Genomic DNA, 24,967 nt, shown 5'->3' with positions numbered 1-24,967 from the left:
CGTATCCAGCAATGTTTCGACGTCATGGTGAAGACAAGGAAGACTAACGCTGAACACCAGTCCGAGGAGGAGCATCAGTCCGGGGCCGAAACGGTAGAGGAGACAAACTTGACCGATGTGGTACGGCAAATGAAAGAGGAAATGATTGCCATGAAACAGCAGCGAGAGAGAGATGCCGCCGAAATGGCTGCGTTGAGAGAAGAAAATGCTGCCTTGAAAAACCAATACCGAGATCCCACATGGAAACCATCCGAGACGACCCATACTCAGGGGTCGTTTCATTCACACGGACACCACACCCCTGCCAACCACACCTCTATTGCCACCCCAGCCGCTCATGCTTCAGCTAGTAAGCCGATACTGCCGATGCCGGCTGGAGCACATCGGCATCCCTTTACATCAAATATCATGCAGACCGCGCTTCTTGATCATTGGAAGTCGTTGCCTCTTGACAAGTACGATGGGACCACTGATCCCGATGAACACGTAGATGTGTTCTTGACTCAAGTCACTTTAAGCACAACCGATGATGCCGCCTTATGTCGAATTTTCCCAACATCGCTAAAAGGACGAGCTCTGAGTTGGTTCACTCGGCTTCCGGCTAACTCAATCGATTCGTTTAGTACATTGGCCTCCCAATTCACAATTCAGTTTGCTACCAGTAGGCCTCACCAACTGACCTCGTTGGCTCTGGTAAGCATTCGTCAGGAGAAAAAGGAATCCCTTCGGACATTCATGAGCCGATTCAACAAGGCGGCACTGGAAATCCGAGACCTAAACCCGGCCGTCGCCCTACATCATCTGACTACCGCCTTGAAGCCAGGTCCCTTCGCCAACAGTATTTGCAAGAAGCCACCATCCGACATGGATGACCTTCGGCGACGAGCCGATAAGTATATGCAAATGGAGGAGCTAGCTGAGTTCCGCAACCAAGCTAGAGCAGAAGTAGCGGCAAAGCCTGAAAGGCCAGTCGAGAATAATTTCCGAGGTCGCCCGAAAGAATTGGTACCTCGGGAGAGACCCCCTCGTGGCCCAAGGTATTCCCAGTACACACCACTTAACACTAACAGAGCAGCCATACTAGAGCAAGCGCTGGCCTCGGACGTGTTGGCCGTTCCAAAACGAGCTTCTACCCCCCCCAGGGCCGACACAACAAAATCTTGCCGCTACCACCGCAATCGGGGGCATTCGACAGAAGAATGCGCGGCTTTAAAAGACAAGATCGAAGACCTAATTAAACAAGGCCAGCTACAGGGTTTCATCGACCGACCGCACACAACTCGGCACGCCGACCGGTCAAGACGGCATGACCCCGAGCAAAGGAGAATGGAACCACGTCAGTATAGAGAACGGAGCCGGTCCAGAGAAAGACGAGATGTCGAACCCTCGTCACAGCCTCGGCGAGTCATCAATACCATAGCAGGAGGATTTGCTGGCGGTGGCTCATCTTCCTCATCGCAACGGAGGCATCTACGGGCCGTTCGACATGTTCACGCCGTTGAAACAGTCCGTCGGCAATTACCTACTATCACCTTTACCGAAGCCGATTTCAAAGGCATTGATCCGGAGCAAGACGACCCAATGGTAATCAGTGTAGAAATCCATAACTGCATTGTGCGTAAAACGTTGGTAGACCAGGGAAGCTCGGCAGATATCTTGTACTGGAACACGTTCAAACAGTTGGGTATTCCAGAATCCGAATTGGTCCCCTACAACGAGCCACTGGTGGGGTTCTCTGGTGAGCGAGTGAAGACGAAGGGGTATATCAAGCTGTCCACACGGTTCGGATTTGATGAAGCTGATCACCGCGATATCCCAATCAAGTACGTAGTGGTGCATGCCAACACATCTTATAATATTCTGCTAGGACGACCGTCCTTGAATCGGCTCGGAGCCATTGTCTCCACTCCTCATCTGGCCATGAAGTTCCCGGCTGAGTCCGGACGAATCGTCACCATACACGCTGACCAGAAAATGGCGCGCGAATGTTATTTTAGTAGTTTAAGGTTGCCGAGAATGGAGGAGCCAACCGAACCGAGAAGGGTGCACTCGGTTTCGCAGCAGTCGGCCATCAACCTCGATCCACGAATCGATCAGGAGGAAAGGGTAGAGCCCATTGAAGATAAACAACCCTTCCAAGTAGGAACGACAAAATCCCAAGTTACTTACTTGGGAACCTATTTAACCGAAGGGGAGCGCCTAGCCATTCAGCGTGTGGTCCTCGAGAATAGAGACTTGTTCGCTTGGCACCCATCTGATATGCCTGGCATTGACCCCAATTTCCTATGCCACAAACTCTCCGTTAGCAAAGAGGCTAGGTCGATTGCTCAACGGCGCCGGAAAACGGGGGAAGAAAGAAAAACCGCCATCGAAGCAGAGGTGACCAAGTTGCTAGACGCTCAGTTTATCCGAGAGGTGCACTACACGACTTGGCTGGCTAACGTGGTCATGGTTAGAAAGTCAAATGGGAAATGGCGTATGTGCACCGATTATACCAATTTAAATAAAGTCTGCCCAAAAGACGCCTACCCACTCCCGAACATCGATCGGCTCGTCGATGGGGCATCCGGCCACAAATTCTTGTCTTTTCTGGATGCTTACTCGGGATACAACCAGATCCGGATGCACCCCCAAGACGAAGAAAAAACTGCATTCATCACCGAAACAGCCAATTACTGTTACCGGGTGATGCCGTTCGGATTAAAAAATGCCGGGGCCACATATCAACGTTTGATGAATAAAATCTTCCACAACCAGATCGGCCGAAGCATGGAAGTTTATGTTGATGATATGGTGGTAAAATCAAGTGATGTATCGGCACATACGCATAACTTGGCCGAAGTGTTCCAGGCGCTTCGGCAACATCAGATGAGACTCAACCCCGAGAAATGTGTGTTTGGAGTTTCGGGCGGCAAGTTCTTGGGATTCATGCTATCCAACCGAGGTATTGAGGCGAATCCGGATAAATGCCAAGCCATCTTGGACATGAAAAGCCCGACAACGTTGAAAGAGGTTCAAAAGTTAGCCGGACGGCTCACTTCGTTGTCTCGCTTCCTTCCCTGTTTAGCCGAGATTGCCGGGCCGATCCTACTCTTGCTGAAGAAAACGCAACGATTCAAATGGACCCAAGAGTGTGAAGAAGCTTTTCAGCAGTTTAAAAACCGGCTCGGCATGCCCCCAGTATTATGTAAACCGGTCGTCGATGCAGATATGATTATCTATTTGTCGGTTTCGGACAGCTCCATCAGTGCCGTTATGATGCAAGAAAACCAAGGTCAACAGCTCATCTATTTTATTAGTCGGACGTTGCAGGACGCCGAGCGACGTTATCAATTGCTCGAGAAGGTTGCCCTAGGACTCGTCTACGCCGCCCGACGGTTGAGACAGTACTTCCAAAGCCATAAGGTTGTCGTCCGAACCGACTGTCCGATCGCAAAGGTCCTTCGGAAGCCAGAAATTGCCGGCCGAATGATGGCGTGGTCGGTTGAGTTATCTGAATTTGACATATCCTTCGAGCCAAGGGGCCCTATTAAATCACAACACTTGGTAGATTTCGTCAACGAGCTCACTCCTCCAGGATCTTTCGAAGACCAACCTTGGATCCTTCATGTGGATGGATCATCTAACGCCCAAGGTAGTGGTGCAGGCATAATCCTCGCTAATCCTTCAGGCATCACAATTGAGCAATCCCTTCGGTTCGGCTTCCGCGCGTCCAATAACCAGGCCGAGTATGAAGCTTTAATAGCCGGACTTAGATTAGCCACAGAGATGAATGTTAAGAAGGTCATATGCTGGACCGACTCGAAAGTAGTTGCCGAACAAGTCAACGACAACTTTCAAGTCAAAGATGCTAATTTGTTGCAGTATTATCACCTCTTCCGAAAACTCAAAGATGATTTCACCGAGGTTCAAATTCGGCATATCCCAAGAAGTAACAACGAACGAGCCGATCAGTTAGCTCGGCTCGCCAGCACCAGAAAGCCAGGACAGCTAAGAACAACAATTCACCTCGAAGTCCCCTCTCCAAGTGTGGCCGTCGAGTGCATGGCTGCCGAGGTCGAAGTTCCAAGCTGGCTGACTCCTATTCGGAACTTCATCCTCCAGGGAGAATTGCCAACTGATTCGGTGGAAGCCAGAAAATTGCGAACCCAAGCAGCTCGGTACTCCATCATAGCCGGCGAACTCTACAGGCGCGGATTCTCCACCCCGTTGCTTAAGTGTATTGACAATCTCCAGGCCGACTATGTGATGAGGGAAATTCACGAAGGCATCTGCGGATCCCATTCCGGAGGCCGAACTCTTGCGGCAAAGGTATCACGAGCCGGATATTATTGGCCAACTCTAAAAGAAGATTGTGCTGAGTTTGTTAAGAGGTGCATACAGTGTCAACGGCATGGGAATCTAATCCACGCCTCGGCCGCCGAACTACACAGTATCAGCTCTCCATGGCCGTTTGCGTTATGGGGAATTGACGTACTTGGCCCATTCCCCATGGCGAGAGGACAAGTTAAGTTCCTTCTCGTGGCAGTAGATTACTTCACAAAATGGATTGAGGCCGAACCACTTGCTTGCATCTCTGCTGCTAACGTCCAAAAGTTTGTATGGAAGAACATCATCACCCGTTTCGGCATCCCATACGCCATCATTTCAGATAACGGTCTCCAATTCACGGACAAAAGGTTCAACTCATTCCTCGAAAACCTTGGCATTCGGCACAGGTTCACATCGGTTGAGCACCCTCAGTCGAATGGCCAGGCCGAAGCGGCCAACAAGGTTATCCTTACCGAACTGAAAAGAAGACTCGGCTCAGCAAAAGGAGTACGGGCTGATGAATTACCAGAAGTCCTCTGGGCATACCGATGCACACCACAGTCCACCACTAAAGAAACCCCCTTTCGCCTAACATATGGTGCCGACGTAATGATACCGGTTGAAGTAGGGGAGCCATCATTCAGACGACAACATTTTCAAGAAGACTCCAATGACACATCTCTTCGGGCCGAACTAGATGTTCTTGAGGAAGTACGGGACAATTCGCAGGTAGTAGCCGAAGCATGCAAGCAACGCATGAGTCGGCGCTTCAATTCTAACCTCAAACCAAGAACATTTCACGACGGAGATCTTGTATGGAGGGCAACCGGCTCGGCAAGGCGCAACCCGTCTGAGGGCAAACTGGCAGCCAATTGGGACGGCCCGTTTCGAGTGCGCCACGCTCTTCATAACGGGGCATACAAGTTGGAGGAGTTATCCGGCAAAGTCCTCCCACGAACATGGAACTCTACGCACTTGAAGACTTACTATAGCTAGTTGTCTATTTCACAAACTTGTAAGCGTTGTAAGGGTGCACTCTTTTCCTTGAACCGGTCTTTTTCCCTCTTAAAAAATAGTGAAAAGAGGTTTTGGCCGGCAAGGTTTTTAACGAGGCATCCATTTATCAATAACAACACGATTCAATCACTCATGCTTTAATTAAATTATTCAAGTCTTCCCTCCCGAGATGTCTCTCGGCCAAGGATGTGGCTTTAATTAAATTATTCAAGTCTTCCCTCCCGAGATGTCTCTCGGCCAAGGATGTGGCTTTAATTAAATTATTCAAGTCTTCCCTCCCGAGATGTCTCTCGGCCAAGGATGTGGCTTTAATTAAATTATTCAAGTCTTCCCTCCCGAGATGTCTCTCGGCCAAGGATGTGGCTTTAATTAAATTATTCAAGTCTTCCCTCCCGAGATGTCTCTCGGCCAAGGATGTGGCTTTAATTAAATTATTCAAGTCTTCCCTCCCGAGATGTCTCTCGGCCAAGGATGTGGCTTTAATTAATTATTCAAGTCTTCCTTCCCGAGATATCTCTCGACCAAGGAGACGGCTCACGCAAATTAAGTTGTTAATCACCACAAGAGTTCACGCCAGTTATAACATAAAGAACGGAGAAATTTCATTAAAAGAGAAAGGTACATTATCAATAGGCGCTATCGGCCCCATAATACAAAAGAAACATTTAAGACACTACTTCTGCCTCCCCCTGAACTGGACCATCCTCAGGCGCAGCCTCCTCATTCAGAGTCTCCTCTTCGTTCGGCCCAGCTGGCCGAGCCGGAGCCTCCTCGTCGGCTTCCTGATCAGGTGGAATGGAGGTCATATCCACCAACTTCCCTTGGAAAAAATCTTTTGTCATGTCCAGGTGGAAGTCAGGGGGAAAGTCACCAAAGTAGCAAGCCTGCCGAGCAGCTTGAGCAAAACCGGCCTGATGCTGACTGAGAACCTTGGCGCGCGCCTTCTCCTGATAAGCACCAAAGGCAGCCTTTTCAGCATCCAGCTCCTTGCTCAGAGCTGTCACCTTATCAGTCTCGCCCTTCAGAGCAAGTTCGAGACGCTGTACCTTTAAGGCCAAGTCATCAGCGGTTCTTCCTCGGCGATCCATCTCGGACTGATACTTGCTACTAGCCGTCTGGGCGTCGGTCAAAGCAGCCAGTGTCTCTTGAAGAGACTTCTCCTGCTCAGCTAGTTGTTTGCGCAACTCATCAGCCTCACCGTTCGGCTGCATGACAATACTCTGTGCCATGGCCACAGCGCGCACTTGGAACTCACAAAAGAAGCTCCATTTCTGCGCCGAACTCATTCGGCTCAGCAGCCCCTGCCCTACCTCGGAGGTCAGGTCTTGACTCAGGAAATCCTGAGCGTTAACATTGCCAGCCAAGAAACTTGGTGCCGACAAGCTTTCGGGAACAGGGGGGCTAGCCACTCGGCGCTGTTTTGCCCGGCGACTCTCCTCCTCGGCCCTAGAGTCAGGCCTTCTTTTTTCAGGTTGGGGCCGGGTGGTCTTCTTCGGCCGAGACGTGGGTCCGACCCCGCTACCTTGACCAGCTGGTTGATTCACGCGCGCGGCGGGCGCAGGCCTATTCGCGGTGTTCGACGCAAGTTGGTTCCGAAGCAAGTTGCGGATATCCAAATCATCATGAGCCGCCATTATACCTGCACATCATTAGTCAAAATCAATGATAACACTTGAATTCAAACAAGTAGGAAAAATACTATACCGATCAATTCTTCGACCACATCGGCCGAATCAAACAATCGGACAAGAGGACGGCATGGTAAGGGCCGAGGCAACTTGTTTAAAAAATCAAGACTTCTTCTCTCCTCCGGGGACATGCGTGATTTGGAAACCGTGTCGTACTTGCGCGGCTTCCGGGTCCAATACAAGGGAAATAGGGGATTCCCTTCGGCATCAAAGAAATACTTTTTTCCTGGTTCTGGCCGAATCATCACCTTCATAAATCCCACTTTAAATTTTTTGTACGAGGTGGTAAAAGGTTGCAGCAAGCAATCATTGTGACGAATCAACGACAGCCACTTAGCCTTTCTCGTTGGCCGAGACGTATAGAAGTGCAGGAATAGATGTGGAGTGGGCTGGAGACCGAGGGCTAGACACAAATGCCTAAACCCTTGCATAGCGGCCCAGGTGTTCGGGTGAAGTTGGCTCGGCGCCACATTAAGAAGTCGAAGTATACTCATGAAGTAATCGTCAAAAGGGAGGGATATCTTCAGATCCCGGAACATATAATCATACACGTAAAAGAATGGGTATTTGGACGACCCTTGATTCAAATAAACGAAGTCTGGATTCGAAGCCCCGTCACCTCGGCACGGTTGGAAAAAGATAGCAGAAGGCTCTTCATCTTCGGGAAAGTTTAAAAACTTTATGGCTGATACGAAGTCCACAAGAGACTTCTTGCTCGTATACCGAGAGTATACACTACCAACTTCACCATGTACCCACGAATACCCGGGAGTCGATATGGGAGGAAAAACTCTTGACGATTCCCCACCCCGACTCGGCTGATCTTCAGAACCCACAGCCGATGCCGAATCATTCCCGCTTTGCGACCGATCGGACCCCGAAGCCGACTCTGCGGAATCGCCCCCATTCGAAGCTGAAGCCGACGCTACCTCCTGGTTCGGCGTCGTCCTTAATCTAGATCCCTCTTCGTCCCCAGAGGAGTCAACATGAACAATGTCCAGGTTAGCCATTACGTACCTGATGATTGAACTTGACCAATTGCTGTTGAGTACTCAAAACGCTCTCAAATATCTTCGGCTCGGAGCAGCTAGTAAGTTTGCATGTGGAAACCCTTCCTCCTACACATCTATTTATAGGCGTTCTTAATAGGCAACTGAAGAGACACCCCCTCGTGCCTACCGTTGGATCATTTAGATCCAACGGTCTAGGGCGCGCAACTCTTCGCATGCGTCATTAATGACCAACGGTTATATCCCTTCGCTTCCCACCATAACTTCTCGCGTACGCCATCAAATACCCAACGGTCACAACCCTTCATATCCCACCATCAGTTGTAACCCTTGGCTTCTTCTTCACGGCACCGATTCAAAAATCCTCTTTTTATTTCATTAACCTTTCGCGTCGCTTCGTTCCTCAAAGGCTGGGGGGCTTGTGTACCGGAGAGACCGTATCGGTCACGTGGGCCAACACGTGCCATTTCGTCAGACACCCATGCATAGCCACGTACAAGCATCACCATCAACGTCGGCTCGACATGAGGCCGAGAATCGACATCAGTCTGGTTAATGCAAATATGGACCATCATCACTCATCGATTCGGCTCGGTCAGGTACCGTTCCGACACAGAACATACCGGAAGTATACAAGCTGCCGTATACGGACTAGACGGCTCGGTCATTTGCCGTTCCGACTAGTATTCATTAGCCGGCTCGGCCTCTGGCTGAAGGGTTAAGCAAGTCATAACAAGTAATCACAATCAAGAAAGGTAAGTACATGATTAAAGCCTAAACGACCAATTAGTACCGTATTACCTAATTTGGTAAATATCTGAGAGGGCCCATCACGCTCAGGCCCATGTCAGATGCTATAAATAGGTCACACGTAACAAGGTATGTCACTGTTCATTCATTACCCTAGAAAATCGTGCCCACACTGACTTAAGCATCGGAGTATCTTTTGCAGGTACCTCCCCCTCCAAAGAATCCACCTAGAGCTCTCGTTCGGTCCTCATATTCCCCTGAAGATTACGAGTGTACCCTCAGGCAGGTACAAAAATCTTTGTCACATTAATGCAAAAGAGACAAAGTTATAAAGAAATTAACAATAAATGTTAAAAAATAAATTACAAAAATAAACATAAAGACTAGAATTATCTGTTTCTAAACAATAAAAATTAAAATGTAAAATAAGTAAAATTATAAAAATTAAAATAATATTTTAACCATTAATAAATAAGGGCTAAGAGTTCATGCTGACATGTATGATGTACGCATGGTTGCTTGTTGTCCTATATCCGCATCACCATATCAGAAATGGAAGGTAATAAATATTAAAAATGATATTTATGTGTACAAGAAACGGAAATAAAAAAAAATGTGAAGATAATATAACATAGGCTAAAAAGAGTAAAAGAGAAAGGAAGATGATAAATGAAAGTAAATTATGTTAGTGTATAAATATCATCCTTGAATAAATACAAACATTTTAACTTAGGAAGTATTGGACAGTACCACATACGTAAATCTCTTAAATATATTAAATAAGACTTAATTTCTATTTGTATACATAGAAATGATTTTACAGAGAAAAATAAACCTCATTTTTGTTAATTTTTATGTCTTGATAAACTTTTGTCCTCTAACAAGTTAATAATATCCTTAGTTCATATATCAATAAGAAAGAATAAATTTAGATACAATTTGTTTGTATTATAACCAAGTAAAATCATATGTTCTGAAAAAAAATCTAGCATAGTCGATTCAAACATATAAATAGTAATAATATATATTTTTTAAAAATTATTTGAAATTAAGTTTTTTTTAATAATTTACATACTATTTAGAGGTTTTTTTTTGTTATTTTATAATTTTACTAATAATAAATAATTACATGCAACATCAAGTAAATGAAAAAATAATTATAAATTATAAATTATTTTTATATTATTCTTTAAGTATAAAATATGGTGATAATAATTTTTGATTTTTTAAGTGTTAGAAAGTGCTCAATAGGGATGGCAAAATAGGTCGTGGCCCGCGGGCCGGCCTGCTGGCCCGCCAAAAATTGGCGGGTCGGGCCCAATATTTCAGCCCGCCAACCCGTCAAGCCCGCCCCGCCAACCCGGTGGGCCAAATAGCGGGCTGGCCTGTCCCAACCCACCAAGCCCGCATAGGTAATTTATTGATTTAGTGATTGGGCTAGTATAAATAATAGGCTTAATAAAAAAAAATTAGGCCCAATAGAGCCCATTTCTAGCCACAGCCAAAACCTAAATCAATTCACTAGTTGTCATTTTTAACATTTTTCTTAAGTAAATGAAATTAGTATTGGTACATGTTGGTGAATGCATAAAATTAACTGTAGAATGCGGGCCACTGCACAAGTGCTTATGTTATGTGTGCCTCCTGGTACTTATGGTAACAAGCAATGATTCCTTTTTTTATAATTTTTTTTTCATTTTTTTATTTAAAATAAAATATATTTTTTTTCCATTTTTTTACAAAATATTTTTTGGGTATACGGGCTGGCCCGCCAACCCATCCTTAGGCGGGACGGGCCAGCATTTTCAACCCGTTTTTCCTTGGTGGGCCAGCCCGGCCCGGCCCGTTTTTTGGCGGGCCATTGGCGGCCCATTTTGCCACCCCTAATGCTCAATATACGATGATAATAAATGATATTAATAACTAATATTTTAATATGTGTATTTTATATACTAAAATATTTATTATATATAATTAAATTTTATGATAAATAATATTTAAATATATAAATTATATTTAAAATTTGTATAAATATATATTTTAGATATATAAATTATATTCTTGCAAATAAACATATAAATTATATTTAGATTTAAAGTAAATACTTGTGATATACGATTATTTTTAATTATCAATTTTAAAATATGAAAATTTAATATAAAAAATGGGATAAATAAAAAATTAGAAAACATTTAAAAAAATTATAAAATGTTTCTGTTGTACAATAACCTTAAAAAAAAATGGTGGCAGGGTTGATTTTTTATTTGTTGACTTTGTAGAAAGTGTGTAACTGAAGGGAAGAAGGATGATAGGATTGGACATTGGTATACATATATTCCTCAATCCTCATGGTCTCAAATTTGCCATAGAGAGAATAGTGAGTGACTCTTGAGTTCCTGTAAATGGTCACTTCTCAGTTCTCATTTGAGTTTTTCAACACAATAGTAACATTGCTCTAAAATCTAAATCTTATGGCGTCGATCACTGCCCCGAGTTCTCTTCAGATTCGATTAGCTTTCAGTGCTTCCAATTCCACTAAATTCCCAATCCTCCTCCACTCACGCCTCCCCCACTCCGATCGCCGCCTTCGTTTTCTCTGCGTTGCAAATAACGGAAACGGGTCGGACACTCCTCCCATTCGGGTCGGGTCGAATGACCGCTCCGATTCCGAGGTTAAGAACAATGTATCGTATGGAGGTGAGGGAACTTCTTTAAATTCCAGATCTTTCTGTTGCTAACGATTGTAAGATAATAACTTATTCTAATATGAACTGTCCTAATTTGTTTTCTTCATTAACAAGTTATTATTCGGCGTGGTAATTATTTAAATTTTGATGTGCTTGTTGCTGCATTTTGAATGTTTGCTTGCATTGTTGCTCTTAATGGGATTGGTTTTTCCATCATTTGTTTGCCTTGTACTAGAACGCACCTGCTTCATGGATTAATTATTGGTATGTTAGTGTTGATTTGTGAGGTCGGCATTTTGTCGTAAAGTTGGATACAAGCTCAAAATTCTTTGGCAAGCTTCTCAGCTGAAAAAAAAAAAGTTCTTTATTTTTAGTAAAAAGTTCTAAAAAAACGATTCTAAGTTTGTATCAAACAAGCTCTTAGTAATCCTCACAACTTGACACTTTTGAAGTAGTTTGCTTTCAGGAGCTGTGGGAGTGGGGGTGGCTGGAATCTTTCTTCTTTCAGGGCTTGTTTTTGCTGCCTTGTTTGTCAGCAGACGAAACAGTGCCAGTAAGTGTGTGTGTGTGTGTTTTTTTTTTTTTTTTTTTTTTTGCTTCTGCTGATGTCGTGCATCAACTGTCAAGTCTTCTCGTGAGGGAATTAGTCCGTGTTTGAGTGAAGCAATTGAACTTATACATGCTTAACATGGTACCTTCTCTGTTGGACTGTATTTGACTGTGATCAGGACAAACGAAGCCCTTGACTATACATCAGGAAGCGGTTTTATTGTCTGATGATTGTACTGACAGAATAGAATATGTAAAAGCTGGCAACATGGAGCAAGGAAATGGTAATGTGGAAGGTCGGATAGATATATCCAGGGATTGTTCGTCTCCCAAGTCAGATAAGATTCCCAATTGCCATAGAATCGTTGATGATTCTGATGGAGGATTTCAGTTGGTACATGATATTCATAACGTGGACAATGATACCAATACCAGTACACACATATCCATTCAAGAAGAATTGCACCATGGATCAGATGTTGATGCTGAGTCAGTTGTTCCCAGTGAGGGTGGAATGACACTGAATGATTCTGGATTGGAAAAACCAGTTGATTCTTTGGATAGTTATGGATTTAGAGATTTTGATAGTAGCACTGTTGTAGATACAGAATACTCTATTACTGAACTTAAGGAGAACCCATCCTTTGTTGAACAAAGAAATGTGTCCAACTTTGATGCTGACCCCCTACCTGCTATAAGTGAGCAGCAGGATGAAATTCCTGGTTCAAGTGGCAGTAGAAGTTCAAATATTTCTAATGCTTCTAGTTTTGTTGCCGATAATGAAAGTGTACTTGTCAATATTGCTGTCAGTAATCAGTCAAATAAAACAACTTCAGATCCTGAAGATGCAGAAGAGAATGCTCCATCATTTTCAACCAAAGAAAATCTTGACCTGAACAACATGCCACAGGTCATAGACAAGTTGTCCTTGGAGGAGCAGAACTTTTCAGAAAATGACCTCTTTACAAAATCATTTGTCTCATCAACCAATAACTTTATTGACGAACAGATTACAAATGATAATAATGAGGTTAATAAATGTAGATCTGAATCTCCAAATTCTGGAGCCTTTTACTCTGCACCTGGTATTCCTGCTCCATCAGCAGTTTCTGCAGCTGTAAAGGTGCTTCCTGGAAAGGTTTTGGTTCCTGGAGTTGTCGATCAAGTTCAGGGACAAGCATTAGCTGCTTTGCAAGCTATAAGGGTATTTCTTTGTTCTTATTCATATTTATTAAGAGATAGTAGGTTAAATTTTAGTTTTGTTTGAAAATTTGCTACATAATCAGGTCATTGAACCTGAAGTTCAACCCAGTGATTTATGCACACGCCGTGAGTATGCTCGATGGTTAGTGGCTGCTAGTAGTGCTCTATCGAGGTAGTTGTTTATTTTTTTTCTCCCTTTTACTCTTATGTGACATAACAAAATATAAACAAAGGTTAGCTATTTGCTATTGTTATAATATGCGGCTATCTGTGTGCCATTATGATTACTTTTTCAGGAAAACAATCTCAAAGGTATATCCTGCCATGTACATAGACAATGTTACTGAGCTTGCATTTGATGATATCACCCCTGAGGACCCTGATTTTTCTTCCATTCAAGGTTAGAGTAGGATATGTGAATGTGTGTTTTAATATTACAGTTTGTCAGTATGTATGTCTTTCTTCTAGCATATCATGTCTAAAGAATATGGATATTTCAGGTGTGGCAGAAGCTGGACTTATCGAAAGCAGGCTTTCAAGACGTTTTAGACAGTTGTCTACAGACAAAGACTATGGCCCATTTTACTTCTCCCCTGAAAGGTATGCTTTACTAAATTTGGAATTGGATATATGATTTGTGGTTACCTTTCTTCTACTGGGCCAACACAGTTTTTATTCAATATTATTTGAGTTCTCCCGAATTTTTTAATTATTCACAATTTTGACACTGTATCTTCCTTTCTTTTCATCTTGTAACTTTGTATTAGGCCTGGCAGAAGCTGGTTTAGGGTTTAGGCTATGATTGTGATTTCCCTTCTCTCCTATATTCATTTCTTGCAGCCCTTTATCACGTCAGGATCTTGTTAGTTGGAAAATGGTTCTAGAGAATAGACAGCTTCCGGAAGCAGATAGAAAGGTTTCTTAAAATTGTTGCTTGGTCTGATGTACTTAATCTATTCATGTTTTTCTAGTTGTACCGTAACTAATCAGTTGTTTGCTTCAAACATGATAATTGATGGGCAGATGCTGTACCAACTTTCTGGTTTTATAGACGCCGATAAGATACACTCTGATGCATGCCCTGCAATTGTAGCTGATGTATCTGCTGGGGATCATGGAATAATAGCTCTTGCATTTGGTAAGTCACATTCTCTTTTTAAGTCTTTGAAAATGGATGTCTGTATGGTTGTGAATATGTGTTTTTCTTTCATTTCTCTGAAAATTATTTTCTGCATTTGATTTTAACTGTTTCTTCTCTCTCTCTTTTCTCGGGGGGTTAAGGTTATACACGATTGTTCCAACCGCATAAACCAGTAACCAAGGCCCAAGCTGCTATAGCCCTTGCTGCTAGAGATGCTTTTGACGTAATTAATGAAGAGCTTGCACGCATTGAGGCAGAAACTTTGGCTGAAAACGCTGTTGCTTCTCATAGTGCTTTAGTAGCTCAAATTGAGAAGGACATCAATGCAAGTTTTGAAGAGAAGCTTTCCATAGAGAGGGAGAAGATCAATGCTGTTGAAAGAATGGCTGAGGAGGCAATATGTGAGTTGGAAAGGTTGAGAGCTGAGAGAGAAGAAGATATAATTTCCTTGATAAAGGAACGAGCTGCCATTGAAACGCAAAGGGATGTTTTTTCTAGTTTAAGACATGAGGCGGAGGACCAACTACAAAACCTTATTGGTAACAGGGTAGAAATAGCTTATGAAAAAGAGAGGATTAGCAAGCTTCGGGAGCTAGCAGAAGTTGAAAACAAGGATATTACACGATTACAGTATGAGCTAGAGATTGAACGAAAAGCCTTGTCAATGGTCAGGTAAAATTATGAAACCTCATAAAGTAACTAAATTTGTTTGATCAGCTTTAAGTTATGGTTTTATTGATATGGTAAAAGCATAAAACAATTGGGGACAGGTTGTCTGATAACATCGGTGTAACTTTTATTAAATATTACACCACTTAATAACTTTATATTAAATGTGAATTTTGTAAATTCAATCGTTAGATCGAAAGTTTTTCTCTTAGATCATATATATAAAATTTTATATTAATCCAAGATGATTTGAAACTTCATTCTTATAAAACAAAATTGATGTAATATATACATTTTAAAATATACTAAAATATTAACATTTTGATTACTTTCAAGTTCTTGTTCAATTTTAACAAAATTTGATATACATATAAAGTGATATGAACTTTCAATCTAACGGTTGGATTTACAAAATTCACATTTAATATAAAGTTATTGAGATGTGTAATATTTAGTCAAAGTTGCATCAGTGTTATTATAACCCTCCTCATATATATATGAGAAGGGATCCACTTAGACTTATTCTATTCAATAACTCGTGTTCTACTTCAAATTTTAATAATCTAACCGTTAAATTAAAAGTTTAGATCAAGTTTATAAATTTTTTAAAAAAATTGAAAATTATTTGGTACTCTAATTTGTTAATTCAAATCAATGTATGAAATGCATTTATGATTATCCGTTAATTTGAATTAATGAAACAAAGTATCAAATAGTTTTCAAAATTTTTAAGAATTTGCAAAGTTAATCTATATATTAAAAAATTTTAATTTAACAATTGAATAGTTAAAATTTGTTACAAAACATGAGTTATTAAATGAAGTAAGTGTAAGTAGACTTATTATTGGAGTAAGTGAATCTTTGTTCTCTTTATATATATATTCACATTTTACTGTTTGTATTGTACTCTAGAATCTTGATTGATATGTAATTATTCAATTGATATATGCATTAATTCCAACTATATTAATTTGTTGATCCATTTATGTTTCTTGGTTTGGTGCTTTCTACTTGGTCAAAATATTTTCTTGTTTCTACTTCAGTCTCGAGATTTTCTAGATTTTCAACCAGACATATTCCTTATATCTGAATTCTAAATTTTTGGTTTATTTTTACATTGTATTATATTATATTACCTCAAAAATGGTTCTTAAAATACAAGTATTTCTTGCGTTATGATTTACAGTCATATATTGATGTTGATGGTCAAAATCAATCATACGCCACTATTATTCTTCAGTACCATAAAATCAGCAGGACTCTTTTTTTTAACCTGTCAGATACTTTGCTTGTAGATCTTCTTGAACTATTGAAGCCAATGTTGGCATTATAGATATTATAATTGGCTACTATGCTTAGACATAGTTTTGTTATCTGTTATCACAGTAAACAAAATAGTTCAGGAGCACCCATTTTGTCTCTAGTCTAGGCATAAAGTTACATTAACTGTTTGGTTTCAGGGCATGGACAGAGGACGAGGCCAAACGAGTCAGGGAACATGTAGTGGCCTTGGACAGGGCTAGAGATCGTTGGGAGAGGAATGAAATCAAAGTGGTAGTTGATGATGATATCTGTGAGGACTCTGCCGAGGAGCCGTTATCGGTTCAAGACACGGTTGACAGTGCTGACAACTTAGTGGACAAGCTAAAAGAAATGGCAGCAGATGTGAGGGGAAGATCTAGAGATATGATTGACAAGATTATCCACATAATTTCTCACATCGTAACAAGATTGAGAGAATGGGCATGCAAAACTAGAAAACAAACTGAAGAATTGAGAGAAGCTGCCATCTCAAAGGCAAGTAAGTCAGCTCATGAGGTGCAGCAAAGTGCCTTTGATCTTGGATTTGCCATCAAAGAAGGGGCAAAGCGAGTTGCAGATGACTGTAGAGAAGGAGTTGAGAAGCTCACTCAAAAGTTCAAGACCTGATCTCTCCCTCTCTCCCTTTTTAAGTGCTGTCATGTTCAGCGAATTTTGGTATACATCATACTCGTGTGAACCATGTCATTTTTGTATAATTAGGAATTGTGGCGTTGTAATAACCAGTTGTAATTAAACTTGTTATCTTTATGGCACAAGCATGTCTGCACAGTGGAGTTTCAAAACTTCCTTGAAGCACGCTGAGATAGTTTTTGAGCATGACCATGCAAGGAATGGTCCTCGGCATAATTCAAGATCCACATTCTGGGCAGAAACTTAAAAATGTTATACCTATCCAATATAGAATGTTACACCGTCATAGATGTAAATGCAATTTTGAAATAATTCTCATTCAATATTTCACATTAAAAAGACTTCCACCCATGTTCGTACAGCCTTAAGGATGGTAAGAACAATTTGATGCAATAAAAAAATGAATATGAAGCATTCCTAAGTTATACCAGAATGCTCATTAAATAGACATCTGTTCATGCAATTTATTCTAATCAAATTCAATTGTATAATTAAATACATTTTAAATAATGTATTATATAAAAACTTAATAATGAAAATTAAATTTAGCTAAAATTACAAATTAAAAATAATCGTTCAAAACCCCATCAAAATTTACTTATTTTTAAACAAATCCAGGATTGCATTTTTCATTAAAGGAATAAAATTTATTTGACAGTGCAGTCTTATGTTTTGCAAAATATACTCCCAAACACGTCAGCAACGAATCATTCACCCGCAGATGCCCCTAGGCTTACTTGGAGAATTTATGTCCTCTAGTTCAATTACATTATAACCTAGTCCCCCACTCCTATCCTCTTCCTACTATTATAATGACTAAAAAAACGTTAAAATAATATTATTCTTATCAAAAGCATCGCCATTCTCACAAATAATGGTGAAAAATGTCCCATTTCTTGTGCCTTATGCCAATCACAAAAAACATCATCCTAAAGTCAATTGATTCTTTACTCTGCAAGAAAACGAACAATTGGTTCTTTCTAAACATCATCCCTGCGAGGCAAACAAGAACACGAAATCTTCATATACAAGAGCTTGTCTCGTTTAAGAAAATCAGTTTAAAAGACCGCTCGCTCCAAAACAACTATTCTAATTTATATAAATAGAAAACAATAATAACACAAAGAACACTGCATATACCTATGATTGTCACATTTTTAGCATACCAAACCCCCGATCAGAGTTTACTCTGCAATATAACCACTCGGGCAACTCACACGATGCGAAGTTCAATTAAAAAAGGATTGTAACTCATTTTTCAGGTAAAACAGAATAAGCCAATTGTATTTTTTTTTTTCATAAATCATGTCTAGGTTAAGCAAAACACATTTCTCAAACAAAAATCTTGAAGTAAACTAATTGAACCAAAGCAAAAAAATAAGACAGCTTATCCATCAATACACCGGTCCATCTAACAAAACTAGAACAGAGTAAGCAAGACTCATTTCTTCTTGTCTCCAGCTCCACCAGCCCTGCACACAATGGAGAAAATAACATAAGTGAAATTAACACTCAATCAATAATGCAGTCAGAATAACAAATTATATAGGATATACATAATATTGAAAATAGACCATAAAACTACCTCATCTTTCGGAGAACATTGGACATCTCCTCTCTCTTCTTCTTTGCACGCTTGTGAGTTCCAAGCTTTCTCTTTGCAACCTTGAGTGCTCTCTTATCCTTCCCAACCTTGAGCAACTCAGTTATACGCTTCTCATAAGGTGCAAAACCAGCAACCTCCCGAATAAGGTTCCTCACAAAGTGCACCCTTTTGCTTGTTTTCTGTTTTAAGTTCATATATTTTAGGATCACATATAAGATAAGCAAATTAAAAAGAAAAGAAATAAAATTAATGTATATCTATCTAAGAAAGTCCTATGGTGGATGCATTAGACATCAGGCTTCCCCTTTACTTTTCATCTATTACACAGCTTGACAAAGAAGACCCAAGAATTAACAACCAACATTTTAACCTAAAGCTTGTCTTTTACGCCTGCAGATTATAAAGTTACATTTCACAACCAATAATACAGTTTATCAAGGGTGAAAACGAAAAGGAGGAAGAGAAAATGGGTCCCCAAGGATCGGGATCAGCTTGGGAAAAATCTAAATGCTCCCTACTGACAAACATTGACTCCAGTAAAAACGGAGAAGTACCAAAAACCTCAATCCTTTGCTGTTGTTCTCGCAATTCCCCCGTATGAGAAAACTACTCAACTCAATCAGAAACCTAATAAACGCTATAGAAAAACAGAAAACTAAAAAACAAAAATAGCCTCTATGTTATTCAGCAAGACAATGCCTCTCTCATCATTCCAACTAGAAAGACAAAAACAGATTCTAAGAACCCAGTAACAGCATCGGATGATACTTTGACTCCAAAACCACCACTAACAACCTAAAAATAAGAGACTATAGAACTGAATCAAACTTGAAAATAAAAAAGAAAACTTACCCCCTTACGATCTGAGGGGCGTGGGGGCAATTCCTTCTTGGTGACAACGTGACCCTTGTTCAGTCCGACAAACAGACCCGTACTAGGCTGTTTGGGAGCCATTTTCCTGCCACAAACCCAACACGCTTAACAATTGTTAATGATTCATGCAATGAGAAACAAATGCTCGACAATGAATGAGAAATTGTAATTTTGCGTTAAGATAAGCGCGAGAAGAAGATCAGAGGCACAGGACAATACCTCTCCTGCTGCTTGGAAGCTTCAGAAACCCTAACACCAGAGTGTGCGGTGAAAGAGAGAAGACGAACTAGGGTTTTTAAGAAGCTGCTTCGCTTTTTATTAGAGACTCAAGTTCGGCTGTGGATCCACTTCGGGCTAACAACTGGGCCGGCCCATGAATCGAGTTGTCAAAAACAAAAAGCTCGTGATATATACACCTCCTTTTTTATTTATTTATAAGTACATCTTCTTCTTTTAAAAAAAAAATTATAAAATATTATAATTTTTTTAAAAAAATTAATTTTACACTTTCAACTTTCAATTTGCTACTTTCTTATTTTTATTCACATATTTTTTTTTCTCTTTCAATTTTCACATGCTACTAAAATAGGTGGGGTGAAGGAAAAATAAGGGAGTACATTTAAAAATTAAAAAAAGAGGAAAGATATGTGAAAAAAAGTACTAAATTAAATGTTGTAGATGTAAAATTAAAAAATTTAAAACAAACAATTAAAAACATTTTAAAATTTTAATTATTTTTTTTAAAAGGAGGTGTACTTATAAAAAAAGAAGGTGTATATATCATGAACCAAAACAAAAACCACTGTTGTACGCATTGGTATAGGTATTAATTAGCTTAAAAGGTAGACAGTTTTTTTTAATAATAATTTTATTATTTTTTATAATCACTTACGATTAATTTTTGAAAAATTAAAATGATTATTTTTAGTGAGATTGGATAAAAAATATTATAAAATGGGTCAAAAAGGGACCCAATATCTTATTATCATCCGTTTGTTTGACTATGATAAAACTAAAATCAATTTATATTTTTAATTTCTTATTTATTATTCTTTTAAATTTTAAATTTTATTTTTTATAATTAATAAAAAAATAATGCCCATACATAATTTGTACTAGGTTTATACATTAGTTTTCAGAAAACTTGACTGATTATTTAGTGAGATATTTCTTTCTATTTACGTTTTTTCTTTTAAAATTATTTCAAAATTTTAAGTGTTAAAAATTATAAGTGTTAAGTGTTAAAAATATTATTTCAAAATTATAAAATAAAATAAAAAATTTATAGAGAAAATATTATTTTATGTTTTTAAATAGAACTTAAATAATTTATTTAAAATATATTGTTGAAAAGTACCTTTTGAAAAAGCAAATGAGTTTGTTTGTTTAAACTAAACAAAAATGATTACAAAGAAGTGATTTTTTTTAAGTGATTTTTAAATAAGCAGAAATTACTATGTGTTTGTTTACCCCATCATAAAAAGTTTTTTTTTAAATTAAAATCACTCTTATTTTATTTTAAATTTCTTGTTTCTCTGCCACGGCAACTACTTTAAACTTGGTGTTTTTTCTATATAAAAAACAGTTTTATGCTTTTTCCTGCTTCTCCTTTTTTTTAAAAATATCCAAACATGTAAAAATCACTTAAAATAAAAAAGGTGATTTTCTGTAAAAGAAAATTAAACAAACAAAAATACACAGGTCTAAAAAATATTTTTTAGAATATGATTTTACTCGTTTAGAAAGTATTTTTTTTAAAAGAGTATATTTGGCGTGAAAGAGGTATATTATTAGTGAAAAGAAGTGTATTTAACGAAAACCCACATTTTAATGTAGGTGATAAACTTGTTTTATATGATCAGTATTTTCACTTGTATAAAATTATATTAATTATATAAATAATAAGAACCTCCTAGGAGATTGTTTTCCAACCTTAAGCCTGTGATACCATGACACTGTCAGATTTTCAATGCCTCCAGCCAAATTTTCTTTTCTTGGTGCTTTGCTGTACTGGATTCTTTGATCAACGCAGATATTTGGTACAAATTGTTTTCACTTTTTTTTTTTTATATAATAATTTTTCCACCTTGTTTCATTGTTGCATGCTATTACTCGAGTCTTCTTATTTGTCAAATGGCAAAATTTTCGAATCTGTGACCAAACTGATCATTATTGACATTGGCTGAAGTTGCAGAGTTTGAGTCCTTGAGTTTGTGGCTTCCCCTGGAAAGCGTATCTGTTTCCAATTTGATACTCATCAACCCCTCTGAAACTTTTTCTCAGTTTATTAAATTCTCCAGATTGTATAGTAGCTAGCTACTTACCCACTAGAAGGCTTGAATTGTTTCATCTCATCTTACTCATAGTGTTTTTGTTTTTGTTTTTTGATACATCTACTACCCTAAGTTACAGCTTCTTTGTGATCACTGTTGAAATCCACAATTTCAACATTGTCAATATCCCGTTTATTGTACAAGATACACAATACATTAATGGAGTAGTAAGTGTCCTAATGTGGTTATCATCGTAATTCCAATCGATAAAAAAAAAAAAAAAAGATACATGGTACACTTGTACCATTTTAGTTTGTGCTTCAAGTTTCACATTTGGAATTCATATTTATTTCTGTAAAAGCAAGTCATTGCATTCAGGAAATTTGCCATTTTGTGGGGGTATTCAGCATACTTGGTATGCCTAGGCTATAGGTAAATGTCAATCCTGTGCGGTGTGCCTCTTGTAGAGTGTGTGTACTGTCTGGCTTGTGCTCGTTGGGCTTGGAAAAGATGTATCTACACAGCAGGCCATGACAGTGAAACTTGGGGCCTTGCCACAGTAGAAGAATTTGAGCCTGTTCCTCGCCTTTGCCGATATATTTTAGCCGTGTATGAAGATGATATTCGACACCCTCTTTGGGCGCCTCCTGGTGGCTATGGAATCAACCCTGATTGGTTAATACTCAAGAAGACATACGAAGATACACAAGGGCGGGCCCCACCCTATACACTGTATCTTGATCATGATCATGCCGATATAGTTCTTGCCATTAGGGGACTAAATTTGGCTAAGGAGAGTGACTATGCAGTGCTGTTGGATAACAGATTGGGGAAGAGGAAGTTTGATGGGGGGTATGTTCACAATGGGCTGTTGAAGGCCGCTGGATGGGTTATGGATGCTGAATGTGAAATTTTGAGGGAATTGGTAGAGGAGTATCCAAACTATTCTCTGACTTTTACTGGACATTCCCTTGGATCAGGAGTGGCAGCAATGTTGAGCATGGTAGTGGTGCAAAATCACGATAAGCTTGGACATATTCAGAGGAAGAGGGTCAGGTGCTATGCTATTGCACCTGCTAGGTGTATGTCACTGAATTTGGCAGTCAGATATGCAGATGTAATCAACTCTGTTGTGCTTCAGGCAAGTTATCGGAATCTTTTTGTTCAGTTGAAGAATCCTTGGTATCCTTTTGAATATTTTTACATCCAGTAGGTTGTGAATTGTGATGAAGGTAAAATTAAAGCATTTGTACTTGGAAGTTAACTACTCCTTTGCTTGATCAGGATGACTTCTTACCAAGGACAGCCACTCCATTGGAAGATATATTCAAGTCTCTTTTCTGGTATGTCATAAAGCCTTGTATAAGAGTAGCTCCCTTGTTATCCTGCTTAATATACAAAGATAGAGTGTGATCTAGTTTGCTAAAGAATGGTTTGCTAACTTAGTTGATGAATTGTTGACCAAGCCAATTCCAACCATTTTCACACCTAAGTCAGTTTTGGGCTTTTGACATTCTGAACTCTCCAATTTCTGAATTTTTTGGATCTCCAAAGTTCAGTTTTGGAACTACTTTTGCTTTGAGGTTTCCAAATAGTGTTTGAATAAGACTGAGATGCTATTTGATAAACTTTAGATTTTTGTACCATGATTTTTTTTAGTGGTATCTTTCCTTTCCTAATATGCTTCTTTCTAGTGGTGCTGGTCTTCGTTTTAAGATTCCACCTGTCTACCTGCCATGTTGTCCACTTGTCCCTCTAGCTAAGTTCATTTTCTTTGATTTTGCAAGTTGTGGATAGTGGGGCGTGCCAGGTACCAAATTTGTACGATTTGTTTGATGTCTTTTTTGTTAAGTGCAAGTTATTTGTAACAAGCACAGCTTTGTAAGGTTCTTCAGCTTAATAAGGAGCACCATGGTAGTACTAAGAAATATGAATTAACAAGGTTCTTGGGTTGGCAGTTTGCCATGCTTATTGTGCTTGAGGTGCCTGAAGGATACATGTATACCAGAGGAGAAGATGCTACAAGATCCGAGGAGACTCTATGCTCCTGGTCGGCTTTATCACATTGTTGAGAGAAAGCCTTTCAGGTGTGATTAAGGTTCCAAAATGATCTTATGCAGAATTGTAACTGTACTTTTGGAAATTACCTGCAGTTTCCATTGGAAAATATGCTAATACGGTCACATTAAAAAAGATGTTTATATAAACTTTACTTTTGGCTTTCACATTAACACCTTTTATGTGCAGAATGGGGAGGTTTCCCCCAGTTGTAAGGACAGCAGTTCCGGTAGATGGAAGGTTTGAACATATAGTCCTTTCTTGTAATGCTACATCTGATCATGCCATTATTTGGATAGAGAAAGAAGCCCAAAGGGCTCTAGATGTAAGTTTGAACATATAGTCCTGTACACTGAAAACATATTGACACAACAAACATATTCAGAATACCGTTCCTTTTTATTCAATGCATGATAGTCAACCTTTGCCATTTGGTTTTTGCCAACTGCAGTTGATGAAGGAGAAAGATAACACATTGGAAATACCTACTAAGCAAATCATGGAGCGGCAAGAAACATTAGCTAGACACAGTCAAGAATACAATGCAGCATTACAAAGGGCTAAAACATTAGATGTTCCACATGCTTATACACCACCATCACAATATGGAACTTTTGATGAGGAGGGAGAGCAGAGTTCAAGAAGGTCACATGCTGAATCTTCTCTTGGCTCAACTAGTAGGAGTACAGTAGATGAAACTTGGGATGAAATGATTGAGCGTCTTTTTGACAAGGATGAGCATGGCCACATTCTGCTTAAGAAATAATGGTCAACTTAAATTGATTAGTTTATAAATTATTGTTGGGAACGAAATTCGTTCATTCTTTCTGTGATCCTTTTTGCTGTGCAGTTGTGGCTCAAAGATGGAATAACATGAAGAGGAGAATGATAAATTTAGTAGAAATTGTTTCAGAACAGTTTCCACAACACAGTAGAAGCATATTGGCAGCATCCTAGTTATTTGTTACCCCTTCACACACTAATTGAGGTTAATCAAATGTCACTTTAGAAGGTATCGTCATGAAGATATGGTGATTATGATGTCTAAACAACTTCAACAATTAGCCTATTAGAATACAACTTAAAAGAACTCTCGAGAACTTTTCTATTGAAAATAAAGAATATTTTTCAATAAAAAAATTCTTAAAAATCTTTCTAGATTTGTATCTAAACATTTAA

At 39.4% G+C, this 24,967-nt stretch overlaps 3 protein-coding genes across 6 annotated transcripts; 2 read left to right on the top strand and 1 right to left on the bottom strand.

Moving 5' to 3' along the window:
- Nucleotides 1–11,040: 11,040 nt before the first annotated feature.
- LOC109795053 (uncharacterized) lies at nucleotides 11,041–17,130 on the top strand. Of its 2 annotated transcripts, none has more exons than XM_020354463.3 (10): nucleotides 11,041–11,473; nucleotides 11,930–12,016; nucleotides 12,192–13,216; nucleotides 13,299–13,387; nucleotides 13,512–13,615; nucleotides 13,716–13,815; nucleotides 14,056–14,131; nucleotides 14,239–14,353; nucleotides 14,497–15,028; nucleotides 16,486–17,130. In XM_020354463.3, exons 1-10 carry the CDS (start codon nucleotides 11,248–11,250, stop codon nucleotides 16,952–16,954), a joined length of 2,823 nt encoding a protein of 940 aa, XP_020210052.1. In that variant the 5' UTR covers nucleotides 11,041–11,247; the 3' UTR covers nucleotides 16,955–17,130. The 2 variants fall into 2 exon arrangements, with proteins under 2 accessions (XP_020210052.1, XP_029126404.1); XM_029270571.2 differs by having other exon boundaries at nucleotides 11,336–11,473; nucleotides 11,919–12,016.
- A 1,102-nt stretch (nucleotides 17,131–18,232) lies between these two features.
- Nucleotides 18,233–19,833, bottom strand: LOC109791363 (large ribosomal subunit protein eL36x). The gene is made up of 4 exons (XM_020350660.3): nucleotides 19,677–19,833; nucleotides 19,437–19,542; nucleotides 18,564–18,763; nucleotides 18,233–18,450 (listed from the first exon to the last, which is right to left on the bottom strand). The coding sequence occupies exons 2-4, from the start codon at nucleotides 19,536–19,538 to the stop codon at nucleotides 18,420–18,422; spliced, it is 333 nt and encodes a 110-aa protein (XP_020206249.1). The 5' UTR covers nucleotides 19,539–19,542; nucleotides 19,677–19,833; the 3' UTR covers nucleotides 18,233–18,419.
- Nucleotides 19,834–21,357: 1,524 nt separating this feature from the next.
- Nucleotides 21,358–24,755, top strand: LOC109815467 (alpha/beta-Hydrolases superfamily protein). 3 transcript variants are annotated; one of them, XM_020380206.2, is made up of 6 exons: nucleotides 21,358–21,496; nucleotides 21,652–22,871; nucleotides 23,015–23,073; nucleotides 23,689–23,817; nucleotides 23,978–24,113; nucleotides 24,240–24,755. In XM_020380206.2, the coding sequence occupies exons 2-6, from the start codon at nucleotides 22,167–22,169 to the stop codon at nucleotides 24,552–24,554; spliced, it is 1,344 nt and encodes a 447-aa protein (XP_020235795.1). In that variant the 5' UTR covers nucleotides 21,358–21,496; nucleotides 21,652–22,166; the 3' UTR covers nucleotides 24,555–24,755. The 3 variants fall into 3 exon arrangements, with proteins under 3 accessions (XP_020235795.1, XP_020235789.1, XP_082916202.1); XM_020380200.3 differs by having other exon boundaries at nucleotides 21,363–21,496; nucleotides 21,646–22,871; XM_083060076.1 differs by having other exon boundaries at nucleotides 21,367–22,871.
- The last annotated feature ends 212 nt before the right edge of the window (nucleotides 24,756–24,967 follow it).

Source organism: Cajanus cajan, chromosome 7 (assembly GCF_000230855.2).
Source record: "Cajanus cajan strain Asha chromosome 7, NIPB_CcT2T_4, whole genome shotgun sequence".
Classification (NCBI taxonomy): domain Eukaryota; kingdom Viridiplantae; phylum Streptophyta; class Magnoliopsida; order Fabales; family Fabaceae; genus Cajanus; species Cajanus cajan.
This window is presented reverse-complemented; position numbering and strand designations above follow the sequence as displayed.

Excerpts from the sequence above, each read along its gene's own strand:
- LOC109791363 (XM_020350660.3), bottom strand. The coding sequence starts at position 19,538 with ATGGCTCCCAAACAGCCTAGTACGGGTCTGTTTGTCGGACTGAACAAG. Across the intron at positions 18,764-19,436 it reads GCCCCTCAGATCGTAAGGGG|AAAACAAGCAAAAGGGTGCA; the intron begins GTAAGTTTTCTT and ends AACTTAAAACAG. Across the intron at positions 18,451-18,563 it reads AATGTTCTCCGAAAGATGAG|GGCTGGTGGAGCTGGAGACA; the intron begins GTAGTTTTATGG and ends CATTGTGTGCAG.
- LOC109815467 (XM_020380206.2), top strand. The coding sequence starts at position 22,167 with ATGTCAATCCTGTGCGGTGTGCCTCTTGTAGAGTGTGTGTACTGTCTG. Across the intron at positions 22,872-23,014 it reads TCAACTCTGTTGTGCTTCAG|GATGACTTCTTACCAAGGAC; the intron begins GCAAGTTATCGG and ends TTGCTTGATCAG. Across the intron at positions 24,114-24,239 it reads AAGCCCAAAGGGCTCTAGAT|TTGATGAAGGAGAAAGATAA; the intron begins GTAAGTTTGAAC and ends TGCCAACTGCAG.
- LOC109795053 (XM_020354463.3), top strand. The coding sequence starts at position 11,248 with ATGGCGTCGATCACTGCCCCGAGTTCTCTTCAGATTCGATTAGCTTTC. Across the intron at positions 13,217-13,298 it reads CTGCTTTGCAAGCTATAAGG|GTCATTGAACCTGAAGTTCA; the intron begins GTATTTCTTTGT and ends CTACATAATCAG. Across the intron at positions 14,354-14,496 it reads AATAATAGCTCTTGCATTTG|GTTATACACGATTGTTCCAA; the intron begins GTAAGTCACATT and ends CGGGGGGTTAAG.